The sequence below is a fragment of the Camelus bactrianus genome, chromosome 6, assembly GCF_048773025.1.
Source record: "Camelus bactrianus isolate YW-2024 breed Bactrian camel chromosome 6, ASM4877302v1, whole genome shotgun sequence".
NCBI lineage: Eukaryota > Metazoa > Chordata > Mammalia > Artiodactyla > Camelidae > Camelus > Camelus bactrianus.
In genome coordinates, this window is record NC_133544.1 from 81,292,495 (window position 1) to 81,312,338 (window position 19,844).

Below are 19,844 nucleotides of genomic sequence, written 5' to 3' on the forward strand. Positions count from 1 at the left end.
GTTATTACGAAGAGTCAAGCCAGTCCTGCATTTCTGAGTCACTGAGAAAAAGAGAACACTAAACTTCTTGAACCCACCCAGGGGTAAGTCTTTGGACATGTACTCTTCATGTAGTGGTTTTTGCAAGAGATGAAAATAACTCGCAAATTGGTATTGAATATGGCATATGACTTCTGTGGGGGGAAAAATCCAAAAGATGGGCCCACTTCTTTTTATTTTGAGCAAAATTATGTAAATTCGCAAAGGAGTTTATTCAGCATAAAATGCAACTAGCTAATGAACACTGGTAAGTCTTTTTGATAACTCTGAAGTGATTTTTGTCTCTAAGAGAAGATCCAAACACAGCCTTCTTCCCTCATGCATGATATTTCCATGGCTATGTCCATTACAGAAAAGAATCCACAGTCCACTCAGACAGCAATGCACACTTACCACAATATGTATAAATAAGTTTGGAATCAATAAAGCGGACTCTGAGATTGTGGAGCACAGCAGGCTCATGAAGATAGCTGAGGGCTGTGAGGTCATTTTCACCCACGAGTATGTCAGGGTTTCTTAAGTGAGGCAGCTCCTTGGTCTTTGGATCTAGACGATATTCCAAATCCTGAAAATGCACGAGATACAGCATCTGGATAAATCATGACATTAAACACAAAGCAGGACCATGCATTTTGCTTATTTCTTATTCCTGATTTGCTTCTCAGCTATTAAATGCATTCTTTTCCTGGCACCTTCCAAAACCACAGAAGAATAAAGAGAGTCTTCGTTTTCACCAGACATATTAACTCATATTCACATTTTTTCCAATGTAGTTCGAAAAGTCAAAGGCTGAATTTTTTTTACCTAGTTCCTTGATCAGAGTTTTTTATCTTTAGTAAAATAAGCTTTTTTTTCCCTTCACCTGTTACAAGTAATAGTATAACAGAGTGGTCAAGCGCTTGGCTCTAGAGCCAGATTAAACCATGTTTAAATCTCCAAACTAGTACTTACTCATTTTGTGGTCTAAATCTTTCATTGGTTAAAAAAAAAAAAAAAGCATTATAGAATAGCTCACAGCATGAGGTAAAAATTAAATGAGGCAATGCCTGGCATGTGGTAAGTATTTGGGAACTCCTAAACCCCAAGAGGTCCAAGAATCCCCTAAAATTAGGTGTAACACTTTATGTGTATATACATATGCATAAATATACACACATATGTGTACTCTTTTTAAAGACAGACAATCCATAGTTTTCACTTGATTTTTATTGAGGTGCTTGGACCCCCAAATTAGGAAACACTACTCACTTTTAAGCCAAGGGAATATGGCTTTATGGGAAAGCCAAGCATGGAGATTGTCATTCAACTACGTATTAAGGGCAAACAACATACGGCGCATGAAAAGGAAAAAAAAAAAAGCAATATAATTGTAGAGAGGGATAAGCTGGTTTTGTAAAAAGCCACGGAATACTTTTGTTAATACTAAAGAGATATATAGAGGTCAAATATTAAAATCAAGTTGTAACAAACTATGATAAATGAGGAGGAACGTTTTACAATTTGCCCCTTGATCTCTCTCTACCTGTTTATTAGGGTATAATGTCCTTCTCCAAAGCTGACTGGTCCTTGCATTGGCCCCTGCCATACACAAAAGCCACTTCCAGCTGTGTGATCTCGGGTAGAATTACTTAAGATCTCTGAACTTGGCTTCCTTATTTGGAAAATAATTATAATACCACCTACTAACCCACAGGACTGGTGTTAAGAATTAACATAAGAAATCACAGCCCAGTGTGCCTAACAGAGTGGGTGATCAATGAATGAATGCTGAATAAATTAATTCCTTGGCATTCAAGGCCCTGCTAATCGAGCCTGATTCTTCTCTGCCTTCTTCCTGAATAATCTCCTTGTCTTTGTTTTGCTCTCCTGAAGTTCATCCTCCGTGCTGCCACCAATGAGTCCTTTCTAAAACACAAGCGTGGCACCTTCCTCTGTTTAAGAACACTACAATACTCCCCATAGCATACCAGGTGAAAAAGAGTTTCAGCATGAACACCAGGCCTTCTGTGCTCTGATTCCCACCCCTATCCTCTTGCCAGTCGTGTGCTCTCACTTCACATCCCAACAACATGGAACTTGTGTGTGCCCCCCAAATCCCTCCAGATCCCTGAAATGCATTCCTCCTTGTCTGCTTGTCCTTTAGACAACACCTCTCTGACTCCTAACCTTCACCAACCCTCTGACCACTCCGCCCTCTATTCTATTTTTGTTTCCTGATTATATTTGTTGTATCATGTGTCACACTATTCATAATTATATCTACTTCTCTCACCTGACATTAGTATCAGAGAGCATACCTTTTGCCACCTCTGAACATGTTATATAGCAAGTACCTTAATACACAAGCCTTGAACTAGAACACACACCTTTCTAAATCTCTGCTCGAGTCAACTTGCTATATTCACTGTCTCCAAATATATTCCAATCCTCACAAGGTCCACCCTCTTTCTCTTTGTTAATCCAAATTCTAACTATCTTTTAATTTTTATTTTATCTTTTTTATCAGTCAAAACCCTTCCTTCTCTTTGAAGGCTTCCTTGACAGAGCAGCCCCTACTGATATTTCCCTCTATTGGGGTCCTAACTAAAGTCCTCAGTGTCTTCACAATACAGCAGAGTGGTTATGGGCACAGACCATAAAGGCAATCTCGGGGCTTTAAATCCCAGCTTCATCACTTAATACTTGCGTAGCCCTGAGCAAGTCCCAAACTCTCTTGAGCCTCAGATTCTTCATCATTAAGTGGTAATAATAACAGCCCCACCTCATAGGACTGCTGTGAGGATTAAGTGAATTATAGCATATAAAGCACTTAGAACTGTGCCTGGCACATAGTAAGTGCTCAGTACATATTAACTGTCTGGACAGCTTTACTCACTTGGCAATTAATCATAAGTTTGTGTTTTGGTATCTTTAGTATTGTGGTGTTGAACTACTCTTTATATCCTATATTTTCCTGGCGAGATTGTAAGCTGTTTAGAGGAAAATAATGTCACAAAGGTTTTTAAGAATAAAGTGTGACATGCCATGTGAAATGTAGTGAAGAGATTAAAAAGGGTAGGACTAAGATGAGTCCAATCATGCAGTGAATGCTGATGGGACAATACAGAGATACAACTGGTTTTAAGTTTTTCTGGTCACTAGCAAAGTGTTTTATACATAATAGCTTCTAAGTAAATATTTTTCAAATGGCTACTTCTAGCACATATCAAATCTCAGATGGGCTCCTTAAATGAGGTTTTTTTAGTTAACACAAATAGTTTTAACGGTAGCCTAAACAAAATACAGATAAACAGGAATATCTTTGGGAGGATTCAGTGTGACTTTAAACCTAGTCATATTACATTCATAAACCAAAATAATTGGATTTTTTAAAGTATCTGCTATTTTCACTAAGCCATTGGGATAGAAAATTGAATTTGCCAAAATTCCAAGTGAAGTCAAGTATGTCACAGCAAATTTACATTTTTTAATTTCCTTCACTTTATGCCAAAAACAACAAATAAAAGGAAAATTCTTACCTTTCCATCCTCAAGGCGAAGCAGGAGGACTTTATCTCCTGGCTTATAATCTTTGAGCAGCTCTGCTGACTTCCAAACTTCCTCTGGATCAGGTATCCAAACCCTGGCAAACTAGAAGACAAAAAGAAAAAAAATTTAAACTAGCAGATCAATCACTTTACAATGAGATATAAAACATATCATGGATTTATTTATAAATTAAACAATTTACGAAAAAAGTAAATCTTGGCCAATATGAAATTTAACTTTTAAATTAGTAAATGAAAAGTATTTCAGCCCCAGTAGTACCACCATGCTCACGTTATAAAAAAGTATGCTCTGTACTGCGGCAGTAATTTCACAATATGTGTAAGTCGTATCATTATGCTGTACACCTTAAACTCATATAGTGCAGCGGGTCAACTTCATCTCAATAAAACTGGTGGGAAAAAACTATGCTCTGAAGAAATAGCTTCACTTAAAATTTGACCTTGCTATAAAAGAAAAATGCTTTCTGAAAATGTAATTTTAGACTAAAATGTACATATAAATCTACTTTCTCAATGAATGTGGACTTCGATGGGTTTCAAAACTTGATGTTGAAGCTCTGGTGTGGTGGCTGTGCCAATTTCAGCAGCACAGCTATCTTTTTATCACAAGATACACAGATAAAGCCTTAGTGATTTCTCAGGTATTTGCTGGAGGTCATTGTGGTGTGGAGAAGACCACTCACTGGGCATCTAGTATTTTCTTTAAAGAAAGTTCTGTTGCTAAAAAAAAAAAATAAGAAGAAGAAAATTGAGAAAGCATTATTGTCTAGTATTTTGTCTTCATTATTTTATAAAGATGAGTGAAATGATAAAAATGGTTTATTTGGCCAGCAATAAGTCTGGCTCTCATAGCCTCAGTTTCATGAAAGAGGTATCAAAAAGGGTTCCTGAAACAGCAGATCTTTAGCTTCAACTAGACACTCTCTGAACTTAAGCCAATTTTGGACTTCAGGTCAATTTTGGGGAAAAAAAAAGAACAAAATGTATAAACATGAATGAATCCTCTAAACACCACAATGAAGAGATGCTTTATAATTGCTTGGACTCCTGAGGAAGGAACCACTCTTTAAAACATATACTAAACCTTATTGCCCATTTTCAGGAATGTATCATATGGAAATATTACCACCACCAGCTTTTCTCTCCTTTATTTTCTTCAGAGCTCTTACTATTACTTGCACTTACTTACTGTTATGCTATTGTTTGCTTACTTATTATTTCCCTTACATCTGTCTCATTCAAGACTGTATCAAGTGCCTGTGTGCCTGGTACACAGATGGGCACTTGGTACTGGTTGAAAGAATCTCAGAATAAAAGGAATCTCCTTAAATTGAGTAAAAGTTAATATGGTGAAAAACCCACCCATTGCTTTATTTATCTCTTATCGTCACAGACTCATGCAAACTTTCTGTCCAAACAGTCTGCAGAGAAACGAGTACTAAACTAGGTTATGGGTTCTAATCCCAGGATTATCAGACTGGACTTTCAGCCTTTATTTCAAGTACATGTAAAATGGGGATGACAGCAAGCCTCATCTAGTTCATCTCAAGGGTTTATCTACATAGAAACCTTGTGAAAAGCATAAACCAAACATAAGTACATGCTGAGATTGTTACTAAGTGTTTTTTCCATGAGAAGTGATTGCTAATGTTAAATGTCAAGTGTTAGTGAAATTTGTTTCATAACTTTTCCCAGTTACATAGCCCCTTAAACTGAGTAATATCTGTACACATTACTAAAATCTTACTTATTCAATAAACATTTCTGTGTACTGTTTCCACTCTGATGAAAACATAAAAAAAAAAGTAAAGTGGGTCCAAGTGAGTTTGTAGAAGCATGGCTGACTTGTTCTAAATTTTCAGTTAAATCTAAAAAGAAGTGCCTTTTACCTTTTGTGTTTTTTGTCCACAGCAAGCTCCAGCTCAGATTTCCACAAGTATTTTTGAAACAGTAATGAGTAGGTACTTTGCCAAAGGCTAGACTTCCAAGAGCTACGTATTAACAACCCGTTACATATAGTAGAGGGAGGCTAAGGCCCTTACACTCACCAGAGGCAAGATATTTAAACATCAAACATCACTCTGACAGCTGACTTCCCCTTTATCTTATCTCTATCTCTTGGGAAAGTATCCAAAGAGAAATAGGTCAGAAATCAGTCTATTATTGTCTTTTTATGGTCCCTTTCCATCTTAACCAATGAGATGACTCTGCAGAAACAACTATACCAGAACTGGGTCAGTTTGGAAGGTATATAAACCTTAGCTGCTGAAACTGAGAAGACTCTCACCTGGGCAATGCTTGCTCCTATTGCCTCTGTCACTTCCAACCCTACTTTCCACTCTTTCCCTGGGCAGCCCTGAGGAAGAGGACTAAGCTTGTTCAGCCTCATCCAGGGTGAAGACTGTGGGAAGACAAGACGACAAGGTCCCAAGATCACATGAAAAGCCTAGAAATGTGACGTGGCAGCAAGAGTCAGGGAGGAATTAGAAATGGGAGTGGACACACCTACTGACTAAGCCTGCTTGGGGACCTGGTGAAACAGAAGCAGCTAGCAGAAGATAAGCCTAGCCACAGTGAATCAGCCTGGACAGAGCTTCCAGCAAGACAAGGGAGGGCTGATGTCATGTAACTAACAGGGTGAGGCTTCCCTGCAAGGCTCCTCATTCCCTTTTTCACTCACACTACTCTCGTTTTATCCCTCATTGCCTTGTGAGTCCCTCAGATACCTCACTTATGACACCTCAGACCTTATTTTCATTGTTTATGGATCCATCCACCTCCCACTAGACTATATGCTCCTTAAGCCATCTTTGAACCCCTCTAGGTTGGCTTAGCTCCTTGCCAACAGTTAGTGGGACTTTTGTGTTGGTTTTATTTAAGACAGAGGTAGGGCAAGGGAAGGAAAAAAACTAGGAGAACTGGGAAGAGACATAGCAAAGGCAAACTGCACAGACCCACCTCGGGACTTTTCCTGAAGCTGCAAAACACAGTTGAAATGGGGAAGGAGTCAGAGAGTTAGAGAAGAGATTTGTGGAGTAGTCGGCAAGGAAAGAGTAAATGCTGATGTAGGAACTGCAGGAGAAGGGAAAATAAGGATTTGGAATCTGAAGTACTGTGACTAAAGCCACAAAAACTGTAGGCGATGAAGAAAAAAGAAAAGGGCTTAAAACAAATAACACTAAAATATAAACACACATCAAAGAAGATTTATGACAATTCAAAGGAACACCTGATTAAAGAGTAAGGACAAAAATGGAGATGGGCTAAATTTTATGGTAACAGTCAAAATCTGACAAAATAATGCTGGTACAGATTTAAGGTGCATAGTAGCTTGCAAGGAAAATAAAAACCATCTGTCCTTCTACAATACAATTTTTTGAGGCCTGCCTGGCAATGATGAGGTAATTTCGACAGAGTCTAATGGAAGAGCACTGGAAAGGCGGGTTCGGGGGACATGCAGAGAGGGGCACCGAACATGCTGGGTCAGCCTAGGAGGGCCTCAGACCTTCTCAGGGGTTACACCCATCCCTGTGAGCGTAAGGAGGTAGCAGTCATCTTTCTTATTGCATCCTACCACAATGACAACACTCAAGAGGTCTCTGATTAATGCAGATGATTCACTGGAAGTTTTGCTAACTTGCATTTTGTCAGTCAAGGAATCCTAAAGTGTGGACACCAAGAGTAATTGTTTCTGATGCCTCAGACACCTCAGGAACAAGGCTGGCAGCAATAACTCAGTAAATGACCAGTCCCCAAATCCCCAAAATCTGACTCGTATGATTCTCTCTCCTTCCCCAAACTCCCACGTACAATACTCTTCACTTTTCATACAGCATACGTGCACATCTTTCTTAGCTCCCCTATTAAATCATAAGCATCTTGGCAACATCTATCTACTTGGTTCATTTTTTATATCCCATTGTGAATGTTGGCAAAAATAAATGCCTTATACGACAATTCAAATAAGCCTATAATAAAAACTAAGTGTCTCTCTAGGCTATGCATTGAAGCCGGAGAAAAATCCTGAATCATCAGCACCCCCTCCTCTGAACCCTGACATTAACATGGATACTCCATATGGTTACTATAACCCTTACATATACCCATATAACCCTTATGGCATGTTTTTGATGTAAACAATTCAGGAATTTCTACACTAAAGAACATAATAGGCCTTCCAGAAATTATATATATGCACACACACAGAGCAAATATTTGTTGAATGAAAGAATGATATAATGAACTCCCGTACACCTACCACTTAGGTCCAGAAATAAATAGACCATTACTCTTCAATCGAATATATTCTTCAACATTTCATTTTCCCCCCATCTTCACTCACCACACCATTGTTCAGCCATACCAAACTATGGGTTTGCTGTACCCTGAAAAAGCCCTGCTGCCTCACATTTCTGTGCCTTTCCTCCATCGGGAACACAATCCCGCCCCTTTTTCAGCCAGCAGACTCCTTCCTACTTTCCCTTCATATCCGTGTTAAAGTACCTCCTCTCAGAAGACTCTCCTGACTTATCCTCATTGGCACTCTATTCTCAACGTCCCCATTACCTCCTACAACCTTCCCCTAGAATCCTTATCCCACTAAATGATGACTTGGCTTGCCTATCTCCCTTTAGAGACTGCAGGCTACTTGACAAGAGGCGGGCACCTTATTCATCTTCGTCTCTTTTGCACTCAACACAGGGCCTGCATATAATAATTTCTTAATAAACATTTGTTATAAGAATGTTCCTGGCCTCAGACATTATACTGTAAGAGGGTAGGTTAAGTAATTCATCTTAACCTACACTTCGTCTCTGTGTCACATTTTGGTAATTCCCGCAATATCTGAGACTTTTTCATCATTGTTATATTTGTTCTGGTGATCTGTGATCTTTGATGTTACTATTGTAACTGTTTCGGGGCACCATGAACCATACCCATATAAGATGGTGAACTTAAATGATAATTGTGTGTGTTCTGACTGCTCCACCAACTACTGACTATTCTCCCTCTCCTCAGGCCTCCCTACCCCTGAGACACAACAATGTTGATATTGGACAAATTAATAACCTTACAATGGCCTCTAAGTACTCAAGTAAAATGAAGAGTCACAGGTCTCTTACCTTAAATCAAAAGCTAGAAATGATTAAGCTTAGTAAAGAAGGCACACAGAAAGCTGAGATAGGCTGAAAGCTCTTACACTGAATAGTTAGCCAAGACTTTCAATGCAAAGAAAAAGTTCTTGAAGGAAATTAAAAGTGCTATTCCAGTGAACATACACATGATAAGAAAGTGAAACAGCCTTACAGCTGATAAGGAGAAAGTTTTGGTGGTTTAAACAGAAGATCAAACCAGCCACAAAATTCCCTTAAGCCAAAGACTAATGCAGAGTAAGGGCCTAACTCTGTAAAGGCTGAGAGAGGTAAGGAAGCTGCAGAAAAAAAGTCTGAAGTTAGCAGAAGTTGGTTCATGAGGTTGAGGGAAAGAAGGCATCTCCATAATGTAAAAGTGCAAAGTGAAGCACGAAGTGTTGATGTAGAAGCTGCCGCAGTTCTCCAGAAGATCTAGCTGAGATAATGATGGCGGCCACAATAAACAACAGGTTTTCAGTGTAGACAAACAGCTTTATTTAAGTAATGCCATCTAAGACTAGGATAGCTGAAGAGAACTCAAATGCCTGGCTTCAAAGCTTCGAAGGACAGGCTGACTCTCCTGTTAGGGGCCGATGGAGCTGGTGACTTTAAGTTGAAGTCAGTGCTCATTTACCATTCTAAAAATCCAAGGGCCCTTGAGAATTATGCTAAAACTACTCTACATATGCTCTATAAATGGAACAACAAAGTTTGGATGACAGCACATCTGTTGACAACATGGTTTACTGAATAGTTTAAGCTCACTGTTGAGACCAAGTGCTCAGAGAAAAAAATTCCTTTCAAAATATTACTGCTCCTTGATAATGTACCTGGTCACCCAAAGGCTCTGATGGAGATGCACAACGAGATTAATGTTGTTTTCATGCCTGTTAACACAACATCCATTCTGCAGCTCACTGATCAGGAGTCATATTGACTTTCAAGTTTTATTCTTTAAGAAATACTTTTCATAAGGCTATAGCTGCCATAGATAGTGATTCCTCTGATGGAATTGGGCAAAGTAATTGAACCATTCTAAAAAAGATTTGCCATTCTAGATCGCATTAAGAACATTTGTGATTCATGGGAAGAGGTCAAACATCATCATTAACAGGTATTTGGAAGAAGTTGATTCCAACCCTCATGGATGATTTTGAAGAGTCCAAGACTTCATTGGAGGAAGTAACTGCAGATACGGTGGAAACAGCAAGAGAACTAGTATTAGAAGGGAGCCTGGAGATGTGATTGAATTGAGTCAATCTCATGATAAAACTTTAATGGATGAGGAGATGCTTCTTATGGATGAGCAAGGAAAGTGGGTTTTTTTTTCCTTTTTCCTTTTTTTTTTTTTGAGAGGGAATCTACTCCTGGTGAAGATGCTCTGAAGGTGATTGAAATGACAACAAAGGACTGAGAATACTACATAAAAGCAGTGGCAGGATTTGAGAGGATTGACTCCCAATTTTGAAAGAAGTTCTACATTAAAATGCTATCAAACAGCACTGTATGCAACAGAGAAAGTGTTCATAAAAGGAAGAGTCAATCAATGCAGCAAATTCCACTGCTGTCTTATTTTAAGAAATTGCCACAGCCATCTCAGCCTTCAGCAACCACCATCCTGATCGGCCAGCAGCCATAAACATCGATGCAAGACCCTCCACTAGAAAAAGAATATGACCTGCTGAAGGCTCAGATGATAGTTGACATTTTTTAGCAATACAGTATTTTTAAATTAAGGTTTGTACATTGTTTTTTTTAAACATAATGCTATTGCACACTTGATAGACTACCATATAGTGTAAATATATCTTCTATATGCACTAGGAAATCAAGAAATTATTGTAAGACTCACTTATTGTGATATTCGCTTTATTGCCGTAGTCCAGAACCGAACCCACCTATCTCTAAGGTATGTAACAAGGCCTAGACCTCAAAAGCGGTAGAGCTGGGATTCAAACCCATGTCTACTCTAAAAGCCAAACATTCTTTCCACTCCATCTCGCTTCTCCCCTAGTTAAAACAGTAGATTTCATTAAGAAAAAACTCCCCTCCCCCATTCCAAAATTGTTCCTTTTTGCGTTGCGATGTAAAACTCCTATTAAACTGGTCCCTGTCATCGGGTGAGACTTAAGAATGTCTCATCTAAGACAATCTGTCAAAGCCACAGCAATCAGCCTGGCATCCATCCTGAGTATTCCAATTGGCTATGACCACAAAACAAGGCTCTGCCAAAAGATAAGTTTAGAGAATAACAGCAAAAAAAATCATCTCCCAAGGACTAAAATTTTAATAAATGGATGATTCCAGGTTCATCTATTTCTATACATGAATAAAATGAAAGAGTTAATTCAAGATTTTTAGATTTCTTTGTGGGGGGGTAGTAATTAGATTTGTTTGTTTATTTAAATGGAGGTACTGGGGATTAAACCCAGGACCTTACGGATGCTAAGCACACACCCTACCACTGAACTATACCCTCCCCACTAAGATTTTTAGCTTTTTTTGTAACTCCTGAAGTAATCCTGCATGCACTGTGAAGTCAGCTTCCAGCTGGCACTGAAATTATTTGAATTTCATGAAGAAAACAAGAACCTTGAAAATTAATGAATAAATTTTGTCACCATCAAGTAGCAAAAGTTATATAATCTTATTTCTCTAGAATTTTATGTGACATGGCAGAGCTTTAGAATGAATATTTTTAGACTCTGCAGTTGTTTAATATTCCTGTAAAGATTATTTTGGGAAGTAGGTCTCTTTACAAGCACAGTCTTAAAATGTACATCAAGAAAAAAATTACTATTTCTATCTACAATTAGCTAGTGGTGTTTGAGGACACATTACAAAATTCTCATTAGGAAACATTACCAAAGGTAAAACAGAAACACCAACAAGGAAAGGAGTCATACTGATCACCTTCACTGCAAGGCTTTTTGTTTGATTAGGGTGAAGAAAACTCCTAACTTTCCTTTCCTTTACTTAATTCTTACAATATGCTTTATAACTGCTTTTTATAAACATTCAACAAACAGCCCCAAAGTCACTCTGCTAATAAATGACAGGGGCAGGATTCAAACCCAGGACAATCTCTGACTTCAAAAATGCTTAAGACGTATAAGGAAGAATAAGATAGACAATCCCAATGAATCACTTTCTCCTGATTGTGACAAAAGTTGCCCAATTAAGCAAAATAATTCACACTTTTCCTATCATTTTCAACACTTGCTCCCAATTTAGAGAGAAGTATAAAACATGTTAAATATGTACCTCTGAATATAGATGTCTTCCTCCTACACAGAATATTGATCACTCTGACAAATGATTCGGTGCTGAAAATCATGGGTAATTTTAAACATCTCAACGTGGTAAAATTTTTTCTTCCAGTTTTGTTCAGAAATAATTGACATACACCACTGTAAACATTTAAGAGGTACAGCATAATGATTTGCCTGTACATGAAATGATTACCACATAAATTTACCATAAAGTTAGTGAACATCCATCATCTCATATGCAACATGAAATAAAAATTAAAAAAATGTGTTTTTCCTTGTGATGAGAACTCTTAGGACTTATTCTCTTAAAAATTTTCATATATAACACACAGCAGTGTTAAGTATATTAATCATGTTGTACATTACATCCCTAGTACTTATTTACCTTACAGCTGGAAGCTTGTAACTTTAGATCACCTTCATCCAACCCTCCCCCACCGACCCTGGTTATCTCTGGTAACTACAAATCTCATCTCTTTTTCTGTGAGTTTATCTGTTTATTTTTGAGGTATAATTGACTTACAACACTGTGGTCGTTTCCGGAGCACAACATAGTGACTTGATATTTCTATACACTGCAAAGTGATCACCATTCAACATGGTAAATTTTGAAGGAATCCGACATCATATATATTATATGAAACAATACAAATAAGTAGTTCCCTCCAGTTTATAATAGATGGCTCTCTTTGTTTTCCTCCAAGCTCTGGGGACAGACACTTCTAGCTGAGATCATGGTCTGGTGCTAACTTGGGGCACACTGCGGGGCCTTCATGACCTGGCTCCTGCCAACTTCTCCAGTCCCATCTCTTACCATTCCTGCTTGCACTTGACCTAACAACTGCAAACAACATCCGGTTCCTCCATTCCTATTTCTTTTATTCACCTTATCCCCAAGCCTGGAAAAACCTCTTCTCCATCCTCATCACCATTTCATTGCTGTGTGTCCTTTGGGTGGCCCCCTTTCAGCAGCATTTGACCGCTGGCCTTGGCAACCTAACTGGACACTCCTTCCCTGGCTTCTGAGGCAGCCCATTCTCATGGTTCCCTCCTACCTCTCAAATCACTCCTTTTCATTTTCTTGTGCCAGGTCTGCTTTCTCTACCAAACCTCTAAATGGTGGAATTGCCCAGATCTCTGGGCTGAGTCTCCTCTCTTCCAATGCAGCATTAAGAGTCTAGGCTTTAGGACCAGACTGGGTTTGTTGTTTACCAGCCCTGGGGCTTTCCTTTGCGTTACAAAGAGAGTAATACTAATGCCTATGACAGAGTTGTCATGAGGATTAAAACAGTATTAGCTATCATCATTAATAGTATGATTAGTAATCACTATTATTATTTTTATATTTACAATGTATCCTACCCACCCCTATAAGGTTAAATAGCAATTTCCCCCCAAATTTCTATCTCTAGCCCAGATCTTTCTATTGAACATCAAACACACAGACCTCCCTAAGGTCTCTATTTAGATGTCTCATAGGCATCTTAAATTTAATGAGTCCAAAATAGAACTATTCTTCAATCTTCCTTTAAATCTGTCCTTTCTGCATTTTCTCCATCTCATTAACAGACAGGCACCTCTACCCAGCTAGTTAGCTACTCTTGGGAGAAACTGATTCTCAGCGCCACTCCCTCCTACACCCCTTTATTAAATCCATCATTTAGTCCTACCTCCAATGCATACACAGCTAGCTTCTGTCCAACTCTCTCCACCTCCACAGCCACCCCCCCGTCCTAGCACCATCATCTTTCACCCTGATGCGGAAAGCTGTATCAAGCTTTCCCTTTCCCATTCTCTATTCAGTAGCCAAAGTGGTCTTTTTGAGATGGAAAAATCTAATGATGTCTTATCCTTAATTAAAACCCATAATAACTTGGGATAAAACATTCACGTAACCCTCTAGAGCTTTGCATTACTTGGCACCTCCTCCAGAATGTTTTAGAGAACCAGCCTCATTTCATGACAGTCCCTACTACCTCACTGCTTAGCCTCTTTCTCCACCCCACCAAGGGTCGACTGTACTGGTTTCCCTTCCACCACTTAAACAATCCATGCTGCCTCAAGCATCAAGACCTCTCATGCTTCAACTTGGCCTGGAACACTTAGCCTCACTGGATGTGTGACTGATCCCTAAGTAGGATCTTTCACATCTCTAAGATTAGTATCTTTCACATCTCAGTTTGAGTATCTGTTATTTGGAAAGCCCCTCCCTGACCGCTCCATCTAAATTAAGCCCCTCTGTTATGCTTTCTCACATATCCTGTACTTTTCCTTCACTATAAAGACCATGATGACAGAGACTGTTTCTATACTGCTCAAAACTAATATCCAGGGCTAAACATACTGTCTGATCCATATTAGGCATCTGATAGCTACCTATGAAATAAATGAATGTCCTGTTTTATAACACCTAGGACACCACCAATAAGATACATTCTTAATGTGAAAAACCAATGTACATATTAGAATTGAGTAATTACAGCAGATTACTATTGCACACATTATTCTTACCCACATCTCTGGCACTATTTTATGTCTCTGCATTTTTTCCTTCTACTTTTTAAACTTTTATCTAAAAAAAACTTACAGCCTTTCTGGAATAAAACAGAATTTTAAAAATAAAACAAACCCATTTAAAAAACTCAGTTTCAGTGTTATGACATCCAGAAAGGCTTCCTTGGCCACTATGTTAAGGTTAAGGCTCCTGACTGGACTTTCCATAATATCCAGTTTTATCTCTGTGCACTTGCCACATTCCATTGCAATTATCTTCTCACAGGTCTATCTCTTTAACAAGACTGTAACTTCCCCGAGGAGAAAATATATGATGTATCCATTGGGATCACCCCCATATTTGGCCCAGAGCTTTGCAGAGTAGATGCTCAAAAGATGTCTGTTGAATGAATAAATAAATAAATAGGCGAGACTTTAGGAGTCACAGAGCTCCCACAGATTTGAAATGTGAAGGAATGCTATGCTAAAACAGAACGCCAATCATGGCAGATGTGATAGAACTGAAAATCATTTCATTAGCTACCAAGTACAAGCATGAGTGAAAACAGTAACCTCGTCACCCACGCTTAAAAATACAAGGATGGTTTGCAGAAATGAAGCAGCATTTCTCAACAGGAGGTTACTTGAAAGACGATGAACAGGACACACATAAACATGAAGAGCCTCTAGGTTTGTACAACATACTCATAGTTCTATTTTATGTGCCACCTGTCCCTCTGCCCATAGCTTGGGTAGACTTTTGATCAACAGAATCCTCATAAAAACTAATTGAACAAAACTCATAATTTCTACTTTGTAGCATTAATATTTTTAATTGCAATTACAACAGATTAGGCTAATAAGATTGCAGTGTTCACTTGAGGTACTGAAGGCAGAACTAGGTGTGTAACCAAGCAGGAACCCTATGGGGCCTTCCCAGGACAGACCCCTCTCCTTCAAGTGCTTTAGCCCCTCTCTGAAGTACCTAAATAGTACCTGACGTATATTTCCTGAGTTGTTTTACAGATGCAAAAACCACCACCAAATGGAAGAAATTACTACTTGATGACCATGAACATGTAGTCCCCCAGACCTACTGACGCGTAAGGATTGATAATGTTAACCCCTGTGACACCACCCTGTTACCTTACCGTCAACCAGAGAGTCGTGCATGAGCTGATCGGATACCCTGGGATGCCCCTCCCTAACCTGGCCTTTAAAAATGCTTTGCCAAAACCCTTTGGAACATTTGGGTTTTTTTGTGCACAAGCCACCTGTTCTCCTTGTAAGACACCTTACAATAAATGCTGCACTTCCTTCACCACAATAGGGTGTCAGTAGATTAGCTTTACTAGCAGACAAAGGGACCCAAGTTTGGTTCAATAACAGGTGTATGCAACCTAGGAGGCAGGTGCCCCCAGGGTTACCCTGAAGGAGGAGAACCACAGAAGAAGTGGTGTTGGGCTTAGGCCAGCTGCTGGCCATGCTTGACTGTGGTGGTGACACAATTACTAGAGACCCGAGAATCAGAAATGATTAGATACTGAGGTTATGAAACTCTGACTTAACAATTCCCAAGCTTGTAGAGAGACCAAGGGTACACTCTTCTTCCCTCAACTATGACAGCCCTGATATGCTAAATGTATTACTGAGCTGACAAAGAAGAGCACCTGAATTGAGTGGCTGCGGTTCTCAACAGGACTGACAGGAACTGACACAACAGTGGGGATAACAGAAAGTGCAAATTCGACTGTTGCTCTATTTTAGATTGTAAAATCTCCTAGTCCATGAAATAAAGGACATTTGTTCTTGAGCAAGAGTTTTTCCAATTGCATAAGCTGAGAGAATATTTTGAGAGATAAATGCAGCACAAGCAAGCAGAGGTTCTGAAGGAGCCTGGGCCTCAACCTTTTCCTCAGATGTCAAGCTGGGGTTGTGGGACTGACTTGACCACACACTTCCAGTTGATCAAAATGGATGTCCCTGGAAATAAGAATTTCATTCTGTCTGTGATGAGTGAGGAAGATGTTATTTCCTTCTATCCCTTTATAGTGGCTTCTCACTTGAAAAAAAACTGTGAGTTTATATATTTCTTCTTAATACATTAAAAAAATTAAGCATTGCAAAATCATCACACTTAACACTGCTTTCATTTTTTAATTATTATACATAGGTTAGTTTTCTCTTACTTGTTCTTTTCTAATTTTCTTTTTTCTTTTCAACTAAAGTACAGTCAGTTATAATGTGTCAATTTCTGATGTACAGCACAATGTCCCAGTCATGCATATACATACATATATTCGCTTTCATATTCTTTTTCATTAAAGGTTATTACAAGATATTGAATATAGTTCCCTATGCTATATAGAAGAAACTTATTTGTTTCTTTAATCTACTTTTATATATAATGGCTAACATTTGCAAATCTCAAACTCCCAAATTTATCCCATCCCACCCCCTCACCCCAGTAACCATAAGATTGTTTACTATGTGTGTGAGTCTATTTCCGTTTTGTAGATGAGTTCATAGTGTCCTTTTTTTTCCACCTTAATTTTCTTAGATAGTTATTTAAGCTTCTATTACAACTTCATTGGTATTTTAGTGTGCTTCATACAAAAAGATTCTGTTTTGCTAACTCACTCTACAGCCTTCATAAAAGCTACTCTAAATTTATTTTATTTTCAATCTGTATCTGGGATAATCAGCCTCTTCCACTTACTACCCACTGTATAAAAAGTAATTCCTTTTATTTAAAGACCTATAATTACTTCTTTGAAGCTTCAAAAGATGCCCCTAAGTTCTCATGTATACAGTGAATAAGTCCATATTGCCCTCTTCATGTGCTTCACAGCTTTCTGAACTTTCACCAGATAAAAAGTTCATTCTTCATCCTTTCAGATTGAAGAGAACTTTTTTTTTTTTGAACTGTGCCTCATTCTTGCTAATCTCTCTGAATTTCAATTTTCTCACTTACAAAACAAAGCAATTAGACAGTAGGGAATTCAGAGTCAAGGTTAAGCACATGGCTTTGGAGTCAGACAGATCCAGTGGTTCAATATTTTCCAACTGAGTTGGAAGACCTTGAGCAAATTACCCAACTTCCTTCCTCAGAAACTTTATCCATAAAACTGGTTGCTAATAATGCCTACATCAGAGAGCTGTTAACAGAGAAGAGAGATAAAGTTTTAAGACCATTACATTATATTGTCATCACCTCTACTCCACCTCAAACCCAGATTTAAGCACCTCACTGTGCTTAATCTGAATTCCTCTACTATACTCTACAATGCATTGTGCAATATGGCCCCTGCTCCTGGGTTTAGTAATACCTCACTGGGGTCTTCTCCCTTCTTCTGAGCTGTGGTGTGCCAGCCTTCTCTTGTTCTACAATACCCCAGACTCTCATGTCAAGGCTGTTCCTGTGCCCTCTGCTAGAGCATCCTCCCCTCAACCCCCAACTCTTCAGGTCTCAGTTTAGATGTTTCCTTTTCAGAAAGCTCCTCCCTGGCCACCCTATACAATGCTTTGTTTACTTGGGATTTTCTGTCTCCCCATCTAGTCTGGACCCCCTGTGAGAGCATGGACAACCACTAATTCCAGAACCTAGAATAACACCTCATAAAGATCCAATAAATAAGTGTGGATGAAAGTGATGAGCATATTGTTTAGATGGCTGAAAAAATAGGATATGAAAGACCTCACATCCCATGTTAAGCAGTTTGGCCTCTATACTGCACAAGACAGGGATTCACCGAAGGCTTTTAAGCAGAGTAATGAGTGACCAGATGTTTCTAATAGCCTAGTTCTAATCAGCAGTTCTTTAATCATAATCAAAAGCACATCCTGTACAACTTCTGCTTGTGATCAGTTGTTCACCCCTCCACCAGCTTGTGTGCATACTATCGTCACTCACATTTTGAATGTAGATAGGATTTATCTAATATACACAATTGCTTCCAAAATGTTATTCATATTAGGCAAAGGGGCTTTTATTGGAGGAAATAGGAGTCAGTTTTGCCTAAGGGCAGGGAATGGGAGAGCAGTTCAGTTGGTATTGCCTTATGCAGCTAGAGGAGAGATTCTTCACCTGGAAAAAAGAGCCTTGGGAGTAAGTTCGGGGACAGGGAGCAAGGGGAGAGGGCCACAGTAATGAGCTAGCTCAGAGGGAGCAAATGAGCGGGACACCTTGCAGGCTGCCTGAGTCACCTAAAGAAAAGAACCCTGGAAGCACTTACCCCTGGGCTCCAGGTGGATCCCATCTGCCTCTTTTTTTCTAAATGTCCTTTTAGCTGAATTTTAGCTGGGAAAAACAGCTGAAAAGTTGCCCAAGGCTTTATATTTGGGAAAGAAAAGCTAGCTCAAAAGATATTTAAGAAAAATGCAAAACTTCTGGGTGGCAAAATATATCATAAACAAGGTCAAAACACAAATTGGTCCCCCCAAAATTTCATAGCAAACTAATTCCCTTAATGTATAAAGAGCTCTTACAAATTAATAAGAATAAGATAGGCAACCCCACAGCAAAATAGGCAAAAGAAAACAACAGGCAACTCACATAAAAACCACTTAAAAAATTAAACATGAGATGTCCAATTTCACTAGTATTTAAAAAATGCAAATTAAAAGCACAGTTTAAATTTTTCCTGTACTATATTTTTAAAGATTTAGAAAGTTGATAATAACATGTGTTGGGAAGAAAGTGGACAATCAGGCATTTTCATATACTGGTGATGGGATAAACAGACACAACCTTTTTAGACAGCAATTTGGTAATTTCTTTTACAATGTAAAATGCGTATTTTAGGGCTGCATATCAAACTGGGATGAGGGTAGACTTGAAGAAAAGCAAAGTTGGGAGATTGAAAGTATTTGACTCACTAGAAAGCTACAGTAACTAAGACAGTGTGGTATCAGTTAAAGAACAGAAAAATGGATCAACAGAACGGAATAGAGAGCCGAGAAATAGATCCAAGTAAGTAAACTGTATGATCACAACTATGTAACATTCTAGAAAAGGGAAAACTACAAGTAAAGACAATATAAAGATCAGTGGTTGCCAATAGTGGAGGTGGGGAGACATGAACGGGCAGAGCACAGAAGATATTCAGGGCAGGAAAAAAATCTCTGTACGATACCATAACGATGGCTACATGTCATTATACATTTACCTAAATCCAAAGAACGTACAACACCAGGAGTGAGCCACAACATAAACTGTGAACTTCAGGTAACCATGAGGTATCAACGCAGATTCTTAAATTGTAACAAATGTACCACTCCAGGGGGAAATGTTGATAATGTGGGAAACTACATGTGTGTGAGGGTAGGGGATATACAAGAAATCTCTGTAACTCCCACTCA

General features: G+C 38.8%; 1 protein-coding gene across 5 annotated transcripts in view; it reads right to left on the minus strand.

Moving 5' to 3' along the window:
* MYO5A (myosin VA) overlaps positions 1-19,844 on the minus strand; it is a 173,599-nt gene that overhangs the window by 111,299 nt on the left and 42,456 nt on the right. For all 5 annotated transcript variants that reach the window (XR_012507666.1, XM_074366143.1, XM_074366142.1 and 2 more), the window contains exons 2-3: positions 3,558-3,668; positions 433-604 (exon numbers count right to left, since the gene is read on the minus strand). Coding sequence is in view for 4 of the 5 variants with exons in the window: in XM_074366143.1 (XP_074222244.1) it covers positions 433-604; positions 3,558-3,668 (283 nt within the window). In the remaining variant the exon portion in view is untranslated. The remainder of the gene's footprint in view (positions 1-432; positions 605-3,557; positions 3,669-19,844) is intronic.